Below are 19,321 nucleotides of genomic sequence, written 5' to 3' on the forward strand. Positions count from 1 at the left end.
TTTTTTTTCAGTTTTTGGCCGGGGCTGGGTTTGAACTCGCCACCTCCGGCATATGGGGCTGGCGCCCTACTCCTTTGAGCCACAGGTGCCGCCCCATGGATTTCTTTATCAACCGAACTGTGGATCAAAAATATAGTATTCACCAGATGCAAAACCCACTTACATGGCAAGCTGACTTTTCATACAAGTAGATTCTACAGGCCTGGCTGCAGGACTTGAGTATGTGTGGGTTTTGGTATATGTGTTTGTGATTGATGTCCTGGACCCAGTCCTCTGCAGATACCAAGAGATGTCTATACTTGTCTTGTTTCTTTTGTTAAATTATTTATAAATGTTTATTTTTATAATTAGAATGTATTTGTAATTGGACTCATTACAAATTGAATTTTTAAAATTTCATTTTCAGATTGCTCATAGGAGTATACAGAAACACCATTGATTTTTGTGCATTGATATTTTATCCTGTAGCCTGCTGTATTTGTTTAGTAGCTCTGCAATAGCTGATACTAGAGAACTTATAAAGTACTGAGACTTAAAAGGAAAACTTTATTTTCTAGGAATGGTAGCTGTAGGGTACATTAATGAAGCCATTGATCTAGGGAACCCTGTGAAGACTTTGGAATCTTTGCTGTTGCCTAATGCGGATATCAAAGATGTGGACCCAGACTTTGCCCAGCACTACCAGGATGTTTTACAACACGCTAAATTACAGAAACTCAGGGTAAGGTTTGATATTTTTTTCTTTTAAATTTACTGGTTGGGTGGGGGTGAGTGGGTAGGAGGGAGGAATTGTGACCTTGCTGTTAAGTCTCGTAAGCTTCTTACCCTGGTGATTGCCTTTGAATCAAAATGGGTGTCATTTTCCTAGTGCCAAATGTAAGGAGGAAGCTGGCTCCAGAGCTGATTATTGCTTCTGTTCTTTCACTAAAAACTCAGTTGTGGATGAGTTCTTGATCAGAGTCTAATTCATTGGCTATTTTCTGAGTATATACTGCACGGTCCATGTACTACAATAGCTTGTGGTAGTGAAGGCTGGATACAGAGGAGTGATACCATTTGAATGTTCTCTGGTTTTATCTTCAAAATACTTAGAAACTTACTGAGGCAGTGGGCATCTCATATAGAACAGTTACGAATAGGAGAGATCCATACGTGGCAAAGTGTCAAAACAAGGAGCACAGAGTGATGCGGAGACAGTTGGGATTGTTGGGGACTAGAATCCTGAGAGACGCTGGCATGGAGGAGCACAGGCACTGTGCCAGGAAGGAGGCACGTTGGCTAGGTGGGCAGAGAGCAGCAGGGTGTGGGCAGTAACACAGTGCTGCGTGGACACCAGTCTGGGCGTGGGAGCAGACTGGCCAGGCCAGAGTCCTTTCAAAGAGTGATGGCTTTTATCTGGACACAGAGCTTGTGCTGCCATTATGAGGCATCCCACAGAGACTTTCCACTCTGCTACTGGGCTGAGTGGTGAGGCCATACTATGACCTGTCACCTGAAAGTGGGAGTGATGCCATCTGAGACTAGCCACTTGCCATGTCCCCAAGTGCAAGCCCAACTGAAAGGGGCGGGCATTTCCTCGGTCTGCTTTTTAAGAACTTGGGAACTGCCTCATCTGAAACAGGAAGAAACTTGGTTAAAAGCAAATGTTTATTGAGGACCTACTATTTGCCAGGCATGATATTATGTATTTTATGCACATTATCTCACTGAATCCCCATAGCAGTTCATAATGGCCCTCTGAATCATTTTACCATCATTATTGCCATCTTACAGAAGGTAATTAAACACAGATTAAGTAACTCGCCCAAAGCCATCCAAAAGGTAATTAGTTCTGGGACTACAGCCCAGCTCTGCCTGATGCAGAAATGTTACCGTGCATTAAGGCAGATGGAAAAAACATGTTTATTGCAGCTTTGTTTCTAATAACAAAAGATCAAAACAACCTAAGTGATGTTAAGCAAAACCAAAGTGTGCTTCTTCCCCGCACATCAGCATACCTGGGCACGTGCTGGGGGGGTGGGGGGGTGCACACGTTTACATATGCATCAGGTACTTCTGGAAGGAGGATACCTTCTGGACAATGAACTCGAAGGCTGGTGAAAACAAGACCTCTTTTTCATTCCAGGTTTGTTTTGTTTTGTTTTTACTGTTTGATTTTTTAATATTTTTTAAAGAATGCTTGTGTTACATAACGTTTCTAAACTTTTAGAAGCTGGTATCAATCCTGCTCACCCCACGGCGCTGCACTGCCTCATTGAAGCTGGAGGGGAGCTGTGCTCCTGGCAGGGTCAGCAGTGACTTTGCCTTACCCTCAGGGCTCTGCGGGTGCCCCCCCCCCACATCGGTGTTTCTCATTTAAGCCTCATGGCGACTGAGTGTGGGTGCTGTGTCCACTTATGTGAATGAGCTTGGGGCCACAGCACAGCCAATGAATGGGAGAGGGAGGACTCAAGCCCAAGTCTTGTTCCGACATCTAAGGGGAGGCAGGTGGCCACCCCCCTGCTGTTCTCACTGAGGTGGCTATGGCCTGTGACAAACTTACTAGCATTGGAGGAGCAAGGTATTTGCTTTGGGGACAGACAGGCGCTGTTTAAATTTTGCATTTGCCACAGATTAGCTATGTGACTTTGGTCAAGTCACCCAACTCTACATGCTTATTTTCACATACTTACAGGATTATGGCAAGGGTTAAAGGAGAATATGTGTTTTGTGTGTATATTTGTGTAAGTAGCTATAATATTTAGCATAGAGCCTGACACCCCCCAACAGTGCTTAAATAATGTAGCTGGTATTATTGTGGGTCCTGTGGCTGCCTCCCTAGTAAGGGGTAATGTCATATCACGAAGTCCTTGTGGGCACAGGGTCTGTTTCATCCACACCAAAGTTGGGATCTTCTGAGAACAAGACAGAGACAGACGTGGGATCCTCTCCACCCACAACCACATGGAGATTTGTCTCTGAGATGAGACTGACTCCACACACAGGTCTTTCACAGGTAGGCAGTATAGGTCCTTTCTGGAGCATTCCCACCAGAGGTCTCTAGATGAGACAGGACCCCGTAGGACCCTCTAGGGTTCTCAGAAGGCTTTGAGTGTCCACACTCTGCCAGCTCTGTGCTGGGCATCCTTCCTATGTGTGGAAGGAGTGGATTTCATGGTGTGACTAGAGCATTAAAAATTAGGACGCAGAACATAGAGATCTGGGTTCAAGTTTGGGCACTTTTGGCCTATAAAATTAGGGGCTTAAAATACTTTGGCAATTGCTAGCAAATTGAAAACACGACAGTTCCAAGCAATAAATCACGTCTTGTTAAATTGCTCTTTTTAAGCACAGTTGTCTTTCTTGGCACATTAAGATTGAAATTTTCTATTCTCAGCCTGTTCTTCCCTTGAAAATTCCAATTCTGTTCTTTGTGTCTGTTTTTTAAACTCTGCTCCTTTGATTTCTATTGTGTTCTTATACTGGCGTTTGTTATTGCCTTGCCAACGTCTGGCCTTGGAAAATAATCAGGGAAATTTATGTTGCTGGTATTATCAGTATAAGGTAAAGCTTGTACCAAAGTATACAGCCATTAACGGTCATAATGGGCAACATTTTCATAGAACAGATGCTCAGTTTTATAAAAGGCTATAAACAGTGATGTAAGTTTGTGAGGATTCGTGGTCTACTTTCACAGCATTTCAAGTATAACTTCATGTAGGTACCAAATTCCTTTTGCCTCTTGGGAAGAGACTGGGTAACGGGCATATTTAGCAGAGCGCAACACATTTTCTTCGTTCACAGGAGGCAGTGAATTGTGAGCTATTGTAAAATTAAAAGTTTTGCTTGAGAACATACAAATTACACCCCACCAAAAATTCTGGGTTTGTTTTCTCTAAGGAAAATATATTTATTTTACTTTATTTTTTAAGTTTATTTTTATTTAAATAAATGTAGTGAGTACAAGTAGTTGTTACATAGCTGAATGAATGGATGAAGTCCAGGCTTTTAATATACCCATCACCTGAATAGCATACATTGTACAGAATTTTTTATCCTGCACCTCCTTCTCACCTTTTCCCTTCTGAGTCTTCAGTGTTCATTAAGTCACTCTGTGTGACCAGGCATACCCTTATCTTAGTACTTAGAAGAGAGAGCATGTGGTATTTGTTTTCTTGACCCTGGGTTACTTCACTTAGAGTAATGGCCTTCGTTTCCATCCAAGTTGCTAGAAAAGACATTATTTCATTCTTTTTGATGGTTGAGTAGTGCTCTATGGTGTGAACCACACACACATTTTCTTTATCCTCTCATTGATGGGTGGGCACTTAGGTTCATTCCATATCTTTGCAACTGCGATTTGTGCTGCAGCACACATAGGATGTAGGTGTCTTTTCTTTTCCTTTGGGTAGATTCCCAGTAGTAAAATCTCTAAACTGAATGGTAGATCTTTAATTCTTTGAAAAAAATCTCCGTATTGTTTTCCATAAGAGGTGGTACTGATTTGTATCCTCAACAACAAGGCATTCCTTTTCTTCTAGAGCCATGCCAGCATCTTTTTTTTTGACTTTTTAATAGAAGTTCTGTTTTGTTCCTGGTCTATCTACTCCTTAAAAATTATATACTTTTAATAAGTGGATATTGCTTTAGTTTTTCCCTAAGTAAAGCTGTATCATAACTGATGATTTAATTTTCAGAAATCAGTTCCTTCCAGTGAAGTTTCTGTCAGTTTGAAACCTACTCTAGATTTTTTTTTTGGCTCACTTTGGTGTTTATCTGATTTTTACTATTCATATAACCATACACATACTATAAAGAGTCTTCATGTGCCAGGTTTTTGTTTGTTTGTTTGTTTGTTTTTTGGCCAAAGTTCAATGAAATAGGAAACTCTTCCCCTTAAAAAAATACATTTCAAATGATTTGGGCAAGGCATGGTGGCTCGTGCCTGTAATCCCAGAACTTGGGAGGTGGAGCAGATGCATTACTCTGAAACCAGCCTAAGCAAGAGCAAGACCCCGTCTCAAAAAAAAAATAGCCAGGTGCTGTGACAGGCACTTACAGTCCCAGCTACTTGGGAGGCTGAGGCAAAAGGATCGCCTAAGCCCAAGAGTTTAAGGTTGCTGTAAGCTATGATACCACGGCACCCTACCGAGGGCAACAAAGTGAGACTGTGTCTCAAAAAAATAAAAAATTAAAAAATACATTTAAAATGCTTTTTTATTGTTTTGATGGTCATTACAAAGTATATAGCTAATGCACATTCCCACAGACCTCCAAATTCATCTCAGTAATCCCTTATGCTTAAAGGTTTCCTCAACCCCAGTTATATTTATTACTGTCACCCTTAAACACTACTGTCCCCCTCTCTTCTAATCCATAAGTTAAGGAAAACATAGTTACCTACAAGAATATGCTATTGGGCATTTATAACAATATACCATTTCCCCATTAAAAATGATGTCTAAGGAAGAAAAATAGTGGAGGCATTATTTTAAACTTCTAAATGCCCTTATGTGTATATTCTTTGTTTAGCTTTCTCATTGTTTTTATTTGTCTAACCAGGAATGATGTTATCCCATGCTGTACAGAGTATATTGCCTTTTCAGCATGAATTTAATGGGATTTCATTATGTTTAGATGCTTTGGGATTTTTTAAGTTCACACATGAAGCCTCTTTATAGTATGTGTATGGTTATATGAAGAGTGAAAGTCATTCAACCACCTGATATGTGAAGCATGGAGCTGGGCCCTGCAGAACCTTGTGTCTAGGATCCAAGAACCTCATACAAGAGTGAGGATGAGCACCTTCTCCTTTATATGTAGTGTTAATTGTTCGTGGAGTTAATATTTGTGTGTAAATGAATTATATATAGCTGCCATAATAAAAAATATAAGAAAGTGCTTTGGGAATTGAAATAAGCCAAGTGACACTGTTGGCCCAAGACCAGGGAAGACTGGTCCTTTGAGGACTTTGAAACAGCCAGAATTAAGACAAAGATTTTAAGAACTAGCTTCCAGTTAGAGAAAGGAGTGAAGAGAGAAAAAGTCAAGATCATAGCAAAGCAAGAGGTGTGCCTGGTACCTACATTACAAGCAGGGTTTGACGGGGAGTCAGGTTAGAAAGGCAGACCTAAATGCCAGGCTTAAGTTTATGATTCATTGCAGAAGCCGTGGAGAGTCAGTGGAGGTTTCTGAGTGATGTATTCAGACTGATATCTGAGGAAGACAAATCTGGCATGACCCAGAGATGGAGGGCAGGCTGGCAGGAAAGAGATCTGGGGGGGTAGCACCCATAGCTCAGTGAGTAAGGTGCCAGCCACATACACTGAGGGTGGCGAGTTTGAATATGGCCTGGGCCAGCTAAACCACAATGACAACTGCAACAACAACAAAAAAATAGCTGGCTATTGTGCGTCTGTAGTCCCAGCTACTTGGGAGGCTGAGGCAAGAGAATCCCTTAAGCCCAAGAGTTTGAGGTTGCTGTGAGCTGTGACGCCACAGCACTCTACCAAGGGCAACATAGTGAGACTCTGTCTCAAAAAAAAAAAAAAGAAAGAGACTGAGGGGACAAAGGTGGGCCTGGGATAAAGGACCCTGATGAGACACAGTAAAAAAGATAAAGTGAGCTGATGGGGCAGTCACCGGCGTGAGAGGCAGAGGAGACAGAAGGATCAACTGTAATGTCAAAATTCAAGGATGGCGGTACCACTCAAAGTTAGGAAGACAGAGATTTAAAGAGCTGAAGTAGATGGGACTGTGTCATTTGGCATAAAGAAAGGAGTGATATATTTTCTTCTGCATTAACTTTCTTAAAATCCTGATAAAATGTTTAAAAATAAACAAAGACTAATATTCTTATTATGCTTGATTTTTGAAGCACTATTTCTTAGGAGCCCAAAAATAGTGTTAGAGAATAGAGCACCTTGCACTATGCGTGTCGTCCCAAGAACGAATGTTTCCACAGATAGCTTCCTTTGTTCTCTAAGATGAATTCACTGTGGTAAGGTAGGCAGGGGAGTGATCTGAGATTTTTGACATTAGAAAATAAAGGAACGGATCCAAGCAACTATTCAGGCTACCTAGGCACAAAGCTATGAGGTAGATAAAGTATACCCCATCAGTGCTGTGGTAGTAGTAGCTGGCATGGTGAATAATAAGTATAATGTTGCTTGGAGCAAAGCAAACAGTAAAGATCACAAGGACGAGGAGACTTGCCTTGACATACCATAGCCACCTAACATCGTGTGCGTGGAGTGTCCGGATGATGGCTGTGTAGCAGTAAATAATAACCACGAATGGAATCAAGAACCCAAAGAACGCTAAGGAGGTGAAGTAGTAGAGTTGGAAGGGAGACAAGGACTCGCATGTGTTGTGGACATCATGGCAGGTGGTGATATCCGGCTGGACAAGGTGATACTCCTGCCTCAGGATGACAAATGGCAGCATATACAAGAAAACCGTCGCCCACACCAATGCACATGTTGACAAGGCATAGGTACGCTGGGGCAGCGCCCGGTAAGTGAAAGGATGGACGATGGCCAGGTAGCGGCTGACGCTGATGCAGGTGAGGAGCAAAATGGAGCAGTACATGTTGCCATAGAAGATGACTGTGGTGGCCCGACACATGACCTCTCCAAAGACCCAGTTGTTCCCATTGAGATGGTAAGCGATCTTAAAGGGCAACGTGACACACAGAAGAAAATCTGCAAGGGCCAGATTGGTGTAGAAGATAGTTGTACAGACAGATCTGGTCCTGAAGAAGAGCATCCATAGGGTCACGGCGTTGGCTGGCACGCCAACCACGAACACCACAATGTAGACGGCGGGTATCAGCTTGGTACTTAGGGGGCTGCTCAGGTACCCTACGGTGGCATTATTCACGAGGAGATTTGAAACACTTTCTTCAGGGCACTTAATTTTTACAGGTAGGGTGTCTGCCGTCCAGCCTTCTATGGCAGAATGGGGGAACTCTTCAAAAGAATTTAAGGGAGCTCCACGGAAGGTCTTAATGGGTAAAGTTGGTGTTGCCAAGTTGGCGTCATCTTTCATGCCTGTAATCGAAAGGAGGTATTAATATGTGATCAGTTGCCAAGCCGTATCTATGGTTTGGGAGAAAAGAAAATGAATTATCTTATGCTACACAATTGCTTTGGTCATAGAATTTAGGATTATTCTTTTTAAAAAATCCCTGGACAGCAGATTATCAACAAGCATGTGTTCAGTACATATCCTATGCCCCAGCACCAGGCTGTCCCATGCAGGAACAAAAACCAGGTGGCCACTGCTTGTAGGAAGGTTATAATACTGTTGGAAGGGAAAAAATGGCCCATCAGAACATGATACCTAAATGCTATGTTGACTGTAAACTGCATAAGCATTTTGGATAACAGTTAACTGATTCAGATGTTTGAACAAAGATGAGCAAAGTGCGTAAAGAAATGGACTTGGTGAATGAGAGTCTGCCGGTGATGAACAGGCAGGAGCGTGGTGTTGCTATCATGGGATATGGGAGTGCCAGATAGGTTGATTTAAACGAATTTATATTGTATACTTACGAGCCAGTGGTATAAAGTTTTAAATAAACTCCATTTTTGTCTGGTAATAATTTTGACTTAGGAAAAGATGCCTAACATGGCTATGCTGCTGGCTGTGCAGATGGAGGAAGGGCCATAAGCCGAGCAGTGTGGGCAGCTTCTAGAAACTGAAAAAAGCGGGAAAGCAAATCCTCCTCTGGAGCTGAGCACAGCCCTGCCAACACCCTTGATTTTACGATTTCTGACCTCCAGAAATATAATAAATTTGTATTGTTTTAAGCCACTCAATTTGTGATAAGTCGTAATAGCAGCCATTGGAAACAGACGTAGTGATGATTTTGGCTTCGGTTTAAGATGACTTTAGTGAAAAGGTGAAACATTTGAGGCAAGAGGACCTGATTTGACTGTAGTCATTCAAACTAAGGTGGTGAGGTACTGAACTAGAGAAATGTCCTGGAAAGGTGAAGGAGAATACCTGAGAGCCTGCGATGGGGACTCCAGGGGACTTGGCATCTGGCTGGCGATGGGGTGATGGGGGAGAGCCAGGGGGCAAAGATGTCTCAGATGGGGGGTACCGTTAGCTGAGGTGGGACAAGAGATGAGGGCAGGATGGGCTTCTGGTATTATGAAGATTAGTTGCTGGCGAGATGTTAGTGCTTAACATGTCCAGCAGCTGGTTAGACAGACTGGATGTGGAATCCAGAATTCCAGGGCCCACGTTAGAGGTGTGTGTCATTCCTGTCTGCATGGAGGCTGTTGCTTAATTTAGCAGAAGTGGTTGAGACAGCCTCGGCTCTAGGGAAAGATGTGAGAAAAAAAAAAAAAATGCAAAGGCAGACTGTAGGGGAATGGACATACAGGAGGAAAAGTCGGAAGATGAAATTGCTGTGATGTCCTAAGAAATTAGAAATGAATTTTTAAAAGGATAGAAAGACAGCTACAATATGCTATAAATAATCGGCATTCCTTGGTGTGTTGATGTTAATGATCCTAATCCCTGAAAGGGCAATTTCAAAAACATTAATGCTCAGACTTGTTTATTATTATGTAATATTTTCATAAATTAATCTTTGACATGTATAGAAAATAACCTCTGAAATTTTTAATGATACCTTGAAGGTGGACTTTTATGCCAAAATAAACCACAGACTTAATCACTTTAAAATGCCTGTACTCTGCCAGTTACAGCTTGTCCCACAGCCTCTGAATTGCTCCTGTCGTGTGCTTGAGATCAGCGCTTAATAACCTGTTCGTCATTCAGAACCAGTTTCCCTTCCTGCTAGCAATCTGCTCACAGGTGAAACTGAAGCCTCCCTCCTAACCCTGGGATTGCACAAACTGAATAAAATACGGGAAGCGTAGCCTGACCCCTGGGGTGTGAGCTGAGCAGGTGCCTTAATTTAAGGAAAGGTAGATTTGACAGAAGGAAACACAATGGTGGAAGCGGAGGTCCCCTCGCCTGTATTGTTTAGATGTGATCTTTAAAAGGCGCGTCACGTGACATGAGTGCACCCACGCAAACCCTTCCTCTCACTTTGGCATTTTAGAAAAGTTCTTATTTCGGACGTGACCCAAGGAGCAATGCCTTTAACGACAGGAACAAAGCTAGAGAGCAGTGGCTGAAAAACATCCTGTACAAGTTGTTTCCCTTCAGGATCTGCTGAGAGCCCTTGAAGTCAAGTGTTTGTCAGTTTTCAGAAAATTCCTGTGATTGAGCAAGACCTTGCGTCTACAAACGTGCTGAACGGTGCCTGCTTGTGGAAAAGTTGAATCTATTCTATTGTCCTGAGAAGAAGCTTTTTATTCTTTAGAGACGTGTTTTCCCTTAATGGCGCTCATATTGTTAGCTTTTTAAAATATATTTGAATTCTTTATCCAGATTTCCAATTGGCGTAATATTTCTGAAATGTTTTCAACCGGGTAAAAGGCTTTGGCAAGGGACTACTGCAGAGAACCGACTATAGCTGCTTGATAATGAACTTCACGTTTCTTCCCCAACAATATCAAGAAAGCAGATTGGCTGCCTGCTGTAAAACTAGGTCTCTGTAGAGTGCTCCTTCTCACTGGCACCAAACCCTCCTGGCGCCTTGAAGGAACCACCCGCACACACCTTGTTTCTTTCGCAGTTTAGCTGCTCAGCCTTCAGGCTTGTTCTCTCCTGGGAAGAGCAAGTGCTTCTGCTCATAAACCCACGTGTGCTACCGCTGCCCACCACAGGTTCTCTGAAGACTCTGTGCAATGCCCCAGGGATTCTGGCTACCTGTTTATGCAGCATGCCTGGACAGAGTGTTGCTTTTCATTTATTTGGGGGTTTTCCCCTTCTCATACCCCACCTCACCCATTCCTAGCAATGCTGACTGGAGTATGACCCAACAGAGGAAGCATGATAGGTAACAGACCTGTCCCAAACCCGTTAATTTTGGAGCAAATTCTTAACAGGCTAGCATTGCGTTAAGTAAAATGGTAAATACACTTGAGATTAAATATTGTTTGGGAGATCTTATTGCTGACATTAAAAAATCATATATGAGGATGAGAATTCCCTAATACCACTGAAAGTCAAGGAACTGTTTCGTTTTGGAACTTACTAGCACAGCTGGCTGTTGAGAGCAGATGAACTTGCTCTTTCCGGCAATATTCTTGTCTTTGTGTCTTACCAGGAGGTATTAACATAGGATTTTTTCTAATCCCTTGGAAAAGGGCTATCAGAGGAAATTCTTACAAGCAAAAAAAAAAAAAAAAATCTCACAAAGAAAATTGCTTTTGTACTTGTTAGATAATCTAAAATCTTGAATATGCCACAAATGTTTAAACCCCAGTGGAGAATTTAGTCTTTGACAAGATCTGAATAGAGTAAACAAACTATATAGATCTTTACTTCTGTGGTTCTTTTAATAACTGAGATTAAACTCTGCCTTTCGGGGTTGCAATTTGTGTGAGGTGTGCAGAAAATTAGGTTCCATTGGATCTTAATTTGTAACGCAAACCAAAATCCCCATGTTTCCCCACAAGAAAACTTACCACTTTGACAAAAAGAGGGCACCAGAAGCAGTAGTCCAGCAGCTGTAAAGATGAGATCTTTCATTCTGATGACCCGAATCTCGTTTCTCAAATGTCAGGTGTGTAACGTCATGGAGCACAGTCTCCCCCTAGTTCTGAGTGTGAGTGGCAGTGGAAGGCTTCCTCTGTAGAAGTATGTGCTCCCGTGTGGTGCAGGCAGGAAGAATCCCCAGTCCTCTGTAGCGAGAGGATGTGACCCACTCAACGTTGCAGAATGCATGACTCAGGCCAAGCCTCTGAGCGTGTCACGTTATCCCTGAGAAAGTCAATTAACTCCTCCCTATCCCTGAGAGTCTGTTCTGCACAGATGCTGTAATTCTCACCCAGTAAATTTATGTGCCTCTGAAGAATGGCAGGAAGTATATAATCCTTTACAGAGCTAAGCCAAGAGTAGATAGATGCCAAGTAGCAGTTAGCTTTGAATCTGTCTCATACCTCAATTTTTACCCATTTTTAAAAAGCAGTTCCAAGGTGTAATTTCTGCTTCATAATTGGTCTTTACAGTCCTTTACTTCATCCTCCCAGCTGTTTTAAATCTTAATTCTTAAACATATTACATAATTAGAAATTAAATTATGAAATGCAAACATTTTGAATATGTTAATATTGTGTACTTGATTACTTTGAAAACTCTTCATCGATGTCACATTGGTCTGAATTTGTCATCAGCGAACGCCTGGGCAGAACTTGGTTTTATGTTTGTTTCTGTAGGTATTTGAGAAGGTTGGGTGTTCAGAGTTGGTTTTCCCTTCCCCAGTTCAGTGTGTTTTGTTCCTACAGAGTTAGAAAACTGAGGAAACCTCCCAAATAACACTATCAGATTAGATTAAAATCATAATGCAACATTGAAATGCAAAGGAGACCCCTCATTATTCCACAAGTTTTTGTGAGCAGATCTACAATAAGATTTTTTTTTTTTGCTATTTTTGGCCGGGGCTGTGTTTGAACTGGCCACCCTTGGCATATGGGGCCCGTACCCTACTCCTCTGAGCCACAGGCACCACCCCAATAAGATTTTTTTTACTTATGATAAAATACACATAACATAAAATTTACCATCTGAACCACTATAAGTGTGAGTTCAGTAGTGTTAAGTATATTCAGATTGTGCAACATACAAGTTTTTATGAGTTAGATTCTGGGGCATGTGATTCAATATATAGTAAAAAAAAAAAAAACTGCATTGTAACAGATTTTCCATTCATTAATAAAAGTGAAGATTAAACTCAAAGTCAGATAACCCAACATCTTGCTGCCTGTAAAATTCTGTGAATTTTATGACACTTAAAGACTGAGGGATAATCTAGAAAGAAACTCATCTATGGGAACTTTCACACTTAATTAAATTTCATCAAACCAAGATTTTCACAATCAAAGGTCAGTGTTTGATACTTCAACTACATAATAACATGGTTACACAAACGAGATATTGTATTTATATTGTAGTATAAATAATAAGAAAAACCCACACAAAATATTGAAGATATTTGTTAACTAACATTTTTCTATGAATTTTCTTTTCTTTTTTTTTTTTTGAGACAGAGCCTCAAGCTGTCACCCTGGGTAGAGTGCTGTGGCATCATAGCTCACAGCAACCTCCAACTCCTGGGCTCAAGCGAGTCTCCTGCCTCTACCTCCCAAGTAGCTGGGACCACAGACACCTGGCTATTTTTTGGTTGCAACTATCATTGTTGTTTTGGCAGGCCTGGGCTGGATTTGAACCCACCCCCTTAGGTGTATGTGGCTGGTGCCTTAGCCACTTGAGCCATAGGTGCCGAGCCTATGAATTTTCTTAATGCAGGAATTTATGACTTGATTCGCACATGGCCTCATTTCTAGTCATTTAATGCATTTGTAAATTTTATATGGAACCTGGCTGCTTAGCTGAGGCAGAGATATGGCCATCCCATAAACATAGTATCATTTCCAGTCCTCTGGTGAACTGTCGAAATGGGAAGCTTGACTTGGACGGATTTGATTTTTACTCTCGGTTTTGTATTTGTTTAGCAACCTTTACTTCAGTGTGTCTTGACTTAAACCTTTGAGTTAAATTGATTGATTTGCAAAGTCTCTCTTTAGTTTGGCTTATAGCTTATAAGACAAATACTGAAGGTTTGAAGTGGGCTTGTGACTGCCTTCTCAGTAGAAGTCTGCGGGGCACAACTTGTACAGTGGCAAGTCATGAAGGAAAACACAAATATCCTTCAGAAAACTGAGATATAAGTGAACTTTCCCAGAGCTTAGTTTTTAACTTAATCCGAGGGCATACTGGGTTCTCTTAAGCCTTGAAAATAGAGAAAAAGTAGTTCCTGCTTCCCTATCTCTGGATTCCTTTTATGGTCTTCCCCCTTCCATCTTGCTTCCTGTTTGAACCTCCCCCATCCAGTCTTGGAAGAAATGGAAAACCTTACTGGCAGCCGATGGTTCCCACGTGGTGAGGCAGGTAGCTAGAGATGATTGTGGAACCAAGTGCCAGGCCTTCCCTAGAGGTTCCCTTTAGCCCAGACATTACAGGATGAAATACCAGCTATTCTGTCTCATTTTCAGAGCCCTTTCCACATGCGCTCTCTCAACGTTAGCCTCTGAGGGAGGCAGGTCAGAAGCCTGCAACAGGAGCTGGTGGATGTTACTCCTCCTTCCTGCCCCCGTCCATCCTGGGTCCTGCATGATGGAGCTGGCTGTCCAGGCTCCAGTGTTAAAGTCGTCTTTTCATTCACCGTAGTTTTGATGCAGGATTTAGAGCATAACACTTACTCATTCCTTCACGTAGGTAGAATGTTCTCATTTTTTAAATGGAATGTCACATCTTCCCAGAAAATATTTCTACTGATAACAATTGCAATCTGGCACAAGTTTTTATAAAACACAGTTGCTATCTAAGTCCCGTTTAATGTATACCAGCACTGCACTTAGAGCAGAATCATCAGAGTCAGCTCCGAGGTAAACTGGTAAAGGTAATCTAATCTGGTTTCATTGCTGCTAGCACTTCCTTTCTGAAGCTAATGCTTAGCTGCTTAGTCTTTTCTCCCCCTGCAATTCACCATAGGTTCATCCTTTCCTGCCTATTTCTGGATCTTGTATCTACTGCTGACATTGCCCTGATTATATTGTATTATAATTTCCTTGAAACATCTGTCTTTTAAAGTAGGCTGTTAGCTCCTTACAGGCAATCACCGTGGTGTGGTTTTCCCCCCCCTGATTCGGATAAATGCCAACTATTTCCGTGTTTTCCTCAAATTTAAAATATTCCATGGTATCCTGGGGCAGCTTAGAACATAGTTTGGGAATGAAGATTGTTGAGTGATTGGGGGAGAGTCTTTGATTTGACTGAGGTAGCCAGGATAGACGTTTTGGAGGAGGTGGCATTCGAGGTCAGGTCTGAAAGTTAAGGCTGGTAGCCATGCAGCTCAGGGAGCGTGCTGTGGTCTAGAGAAAGCCGTGGTGAAGTTCTGACAGGGAATGGGAAGGAGGGGTGTGAGGTGAAGCTAGAGGGGGTCAGGCAGGGATGCATCATCAGAGCTCCACAGGAGGAGGAGTCTGTGTTTTCTTCTAACTGCAGGAGAAGCTTTTGCGGGAGTGTCAGCAGAGGAGTAGTGTAATGAGATGTCCATTTGGAGAGATCACCACGTTCTCAGTAGAGGACAGACCAAGCAGCAAAAGCAAAGAGCTGCGCGTTGGGAGATGATGGTGGGCTGGACTGAAGGGTGGCAGGGAGACATGGTCCAGTTTGGAGTCTGCTCCTGGTACAGTGTCTGGCAGTGCTTGGAGGTTGCCAATGAAGAATTTGTGGGAGTTACAGAAAAATGGCTCCTGAAAAACCGTCATTAACCCTATTTTCTCATCATCCACTGTTCTTTTATTCTATGGCATTGTTCACAGGATTCCTCCGAGAAGACCTCGAAAGTTCTTTGGCTGGATGAGATACAGCAAGCCGTCAATAACGCCAACGATGACAGGGACAAAGCGAAACAGTGTAAGCACTCACCGCCTTCGCGCCTGAAACCTGCTTTGCTTGTATTTGGGTGTGTGCCTGAGATAACTTTCAATTTCGGGATAGATTTGGACTCTCTTACCAAGTTTTAGTTCTTGGATGTGTATTCTTACAAAAAAAAAAGAATTGGTTGCTCTATTTTCAGTGATTAGATGCTATTGCCAGCAAAATTTGACAGCATTGCCAAACAAAATTCAGAAAGTGAAAAAAATATTTTCTAAGCTCACAAATTTTATGATTAGGTCAAAGTTTTTTGCTCTTGTTCCTTGGAAAACTTAGCCGATTTCTGCTTAACACATGCCTGTTCTCCATTCCACGTCCTTCATTATTATTGCTCAGGGTTTTCCAGAGAAACAGAACGAAGAGGGCACAGATCTGTCTATTGTTAGATGGGTAGCTATGCTCACATACATAGCCATTCAGAAGGGGAGGTGGATAGATACTTATTTGAAGGAATTGGCTCACTAGGCTGAAAAGACTGGCAAGTGGAGATCTGTTAAGGCAGGCTGGCAGAGGCCAGGTGTCAGCACTGAAACGTTCAAGGTAAATGAGTGTGATTACTATGATGAGTAGTGATTAGAAGAGCCTGCCTCGCAGAGACCTGTGGAGTCGGCTAACAGATCATGGCACTCCTAGAAGTGAAATAGACTGGTAGTCTACAAGTAGAAGAGTTCTAGCTCAAATGAACAGAAATCACGGGCGGTGCCTGTGGCTCAAAGGAGTAGGACACCGGCTCCATATGCCAGAGGTGGCGGGTTCAAACCCAGCCCCAGCCAAAAACTGCAAAAAAAAAAAGATCAAATGAACAGAAATCTGAGTTGAATCATAGAAACAAAGAGTCATGGTCCCTCAGTCAATTCCAAAACTGAAGCCCGTTTATAAACACTGAACCCCTCCCCCCAAATGCAGAAGAGGCCAGTCCCTTTAAGGAAGGACTTCTGCTTACGTGACCAAAAATTTGTACTGTTAATCTTCCAGCCTTTCTCAAAGGATCCCAGGGCTTTTACCAAGGTGACTGTTGGAGAAAAGGACATAATCAGACTTTTCAGGGATTACTGGGCACTGGCTCTGGCCTGGCACTAATTCCATGAGACCCTAAAAATTCCTGTGGTTCACCGGTCAGAGGAGGGGCTTGTGGAGGTCAGGTGATTAATGCATTTCTAGCTTGAGTCCATCTCACGGTAGGTCCCCAAACTCGTCCTGTGGTTACTTCCCAGTTCTGTAGTGCATGCTTAGAACAGGCATAAGGAACAACTAGCAGAATCCCCATGTTGGTTCAAATGTTAAATTTTTCGTTTTATTTTAACCTTATATTTTTAAGGAGGAATAATATGAAAACGCAGACAACAATCTGAGATAGCTTCTAACTTGAGATACTAACACGCTCCATATTATGAATACCCAACATAGATTAAAATAAGATTCATTAACCTGCCAACTCATGGCATGATTAGAATTTGTTCTATTATATCAGCTCATAGAGTGCTTTATAGATGCCTTGTCTTACTCCACAGATGTGCTTTGAACTTTGGAAACATCAGTGAGAAACATCTGGATTTTATTGCCTTAGCTTGAAGAAATGTGTATTTCTCAAACCCGAACTTTTATACCTGTAGGAACTTTGAAGTGTTTTCTTTTAGCACTTGTAAGGAAAAAAATAATGAAGTCAAAGTGTGTAAATAAGAGATTAAAATATAAGACTGAAGGCAGCCACAATCTGAAGAGGCACTTTAAGAAATTAGATTGTGGTCCCAGCTACTTGGGAGGTGGAGGCAGGAGACTCGCTTGAGCCCAGGAGTTGGAGGTTGCTGTGAGCTGTGATGCTACGGCACTCTACCCAGGGTGACAGCTTGAGGCTCTGTCTCAAATAAATAAATAAATAAATAAATTAGATTGTAATGTTGTTATTGAAATAGCCTAAAATGGTTACAATTTTCTCTTAAGGATCAAATCAGTTTAGAAATTATTTTATTCCTTTTATACATTGTTCTTCTTACATTTGACCTGCAAATGTTGATTTAGTCTTTAACATCAAGACTGATGACTCTATCTATTATCAAAGTGAGATTTTCCCACTTGCACATCTAAAATCCCATCTTCTTCCTCGGTCCTGTGCCTCAGAAGAGTTAATATACTTTCTTCTATAATTTAACCAACAACAAAAGTTTTCTAAAGTTAAATCTATCTATATTCTGATACCAAAAATGTTTCAGGTTTCCCATAGGAATGTTATCATATTTTTAAAAGCCTTTATTATCTTTTGCATGAAGACATGAAAGAGATTCTGCTGGCATGCTATAAGCATCAAACATACTCAGAGATTGTTTTATAAGAGACAGTGTGATGGCCCCTTGCTATGTTTTACAGAAGCAAGGTTTAAAAGGGCAGAGTAACTGTGGTCGCCTTCATTCTGGCCTAGCACTCACTTTCACTGGAGGATCTTGCTTGCTTAAAGTAAGTTTGCCTCTATTTTTGACTCCTTAGAGCAGCCTTTCCGATCTTTTTTCATTATTGCACCCTAACAAATCTTTAGTCTGTTTTGCCTAATCTCTCCTCACCATGAAATGTTAATGCCACAGATAGAGTATATACCTGCTTATGTACCATATACAGATCTGTGCCTTATACATGAAAAGTTTTTTTTCATTCCCACCCCCCAAAAAACAATTTTTTTTTCCTATTTGCTATTACATTGCTGCAAATTCATGCCTTAAGAGAGCCTGCTGGTGTATGACTCAAGGTATAAAGCAAACATTTTTTTTTTTTTTTGGATCTCTTGGAGATTTATGGGGGGTGGGGTTAATTTGCTTCTTAGCAGAAACATACCTCACTGTCTGCAGATCATTTATCTAACATCTTCAGCTCTCTGGAACTTCACTACAAGCCACAGATTAAACCCAAAAAGCAATCAAAGCAGATACCTCAAAACCTGTACACTGGATCTGCTCTACTCACTGGGGACCACTCACACATGGAGTTTGAGCTTGTCGTTTCTTAGGCATGACTGTTCCCTTTGGTTGTCTCTCTTCCTGACTTAGAGGACATTGGAACCCACAGTCACAAAGCGGAAAGTGGCTGCCACAGGCAGGCACACGGATGTCAGTAAGAAGCAATAGTTGACAGTGAAGGAAGAGAGAAAAGCTAAAAAGCATAGGAGTTAGAGGCTATTTAGGACAGAAAATAAGCCCAAGACCTTTGTAGTCCTCCAGAGTAACACTACATTACAGCACAGTACGACTTTAATGACAAAAAGGAGTTCTGGGCCAGGCGCAGTGGCTCAGGCCTGTAATCCTAACACTCTGGGAAGTCAAGGTAGGTGCTCAGGTGTTCAAGGCCAACCTGAGTAAGACCAAGGCCCTGTCTTTACTAAAAACAGAAAAACTAGCGGGGCGTAGTGTTGCACGCGTGTAGTCCCAGCTACTCAGGATACCAAGGCAAGAGGATTGCTTGAGCCCAAGAGTTTGAGTTTGCTGCGAGCTATGATGACTCCACAGCACTCTACCTAGAGCACAGAGTGAGACTCTGTCTCCAAAAAACAAAAAAGGACTCTTCTGGAAGCTCTTAGCAGGCTGCTGTGTACCAGAGACTATGGGTAAAGTGAAGAGCAAAATAGCTAGTGGTAAGGCATATTTTAGAGTTTTATTGAAAATGGTTCTATTGGCTTGGTGCCTGTGGCTCAAGCGGCTAAGGCGCCAGCCACATACACCTAAGGTGGCGGGTTCGAATCCCCAGCCCGGGCCCGCCAAACAACAATGAC

At 42.0% G+C, this 19,321-nt stretch overlaps 2 protein-coding genes across 2 annotated transcripts in view; one reads left to right on the top strand and one right to left on the bottom strand.

Annotated features, from left to right (window-relative positions):
• The window catches only part of IQGAP2 (IQ motif containing GTPase activating protein 2), a 319,224-nt gene that overhangs the window by 210,762 nt on the left and 89,141 nt on the right, over window positions 1-19,321 (top strand). The window contains exons 13-14 of the mRNA XM_012802746.1: window positions 558-721; window positions 15,453-15,546. Coding sequence (XP_012658200.1) covers window positions 558-721; window positions 15,453-15,546 — 258 coding nt within the window. The remainder of the gene's footprint in view (window positions 1-557; window positions 722-15,452; window positions 15,547-19,321) is intronic.
• Window positions 6,523-12,055, bottom strand: F2RL2 (coagulation factor II thrombin receptor like 2). Its single transcript, XM_012802775.2, has 2 exons — window positions 11,535-12,055; window positions 6,523-8,030 (listed from the first exon to the last, which is right to left on the bottom strand). Exons 1-2 carry the CDS (start codon window positions 11,596-11,598, stop codon window positions 6,961-6,963), a joined length of 1,134 nt encoding a protein of 377 aa, XP_012658229.1. The 5' UTR covers window positions 11,599-12,055; the 3' UTR covers window positions 6,523-6,960.

The sequence above is a fragment of the Otolemur garnettii genome, unplaced genomic scaffold, assembly GCF_000181295.1.
Source record: "Otolemur garnettii isolate 467f Iridium unplaced genomic scaffold, OtoGar3 scaffold00017, whole genome shotgun sequence".
NCBI lineage: Eukaryota > Metazoa > Chordata > Mammalia > Primates > Galagidae > Otolemur > Otolemur garnettii.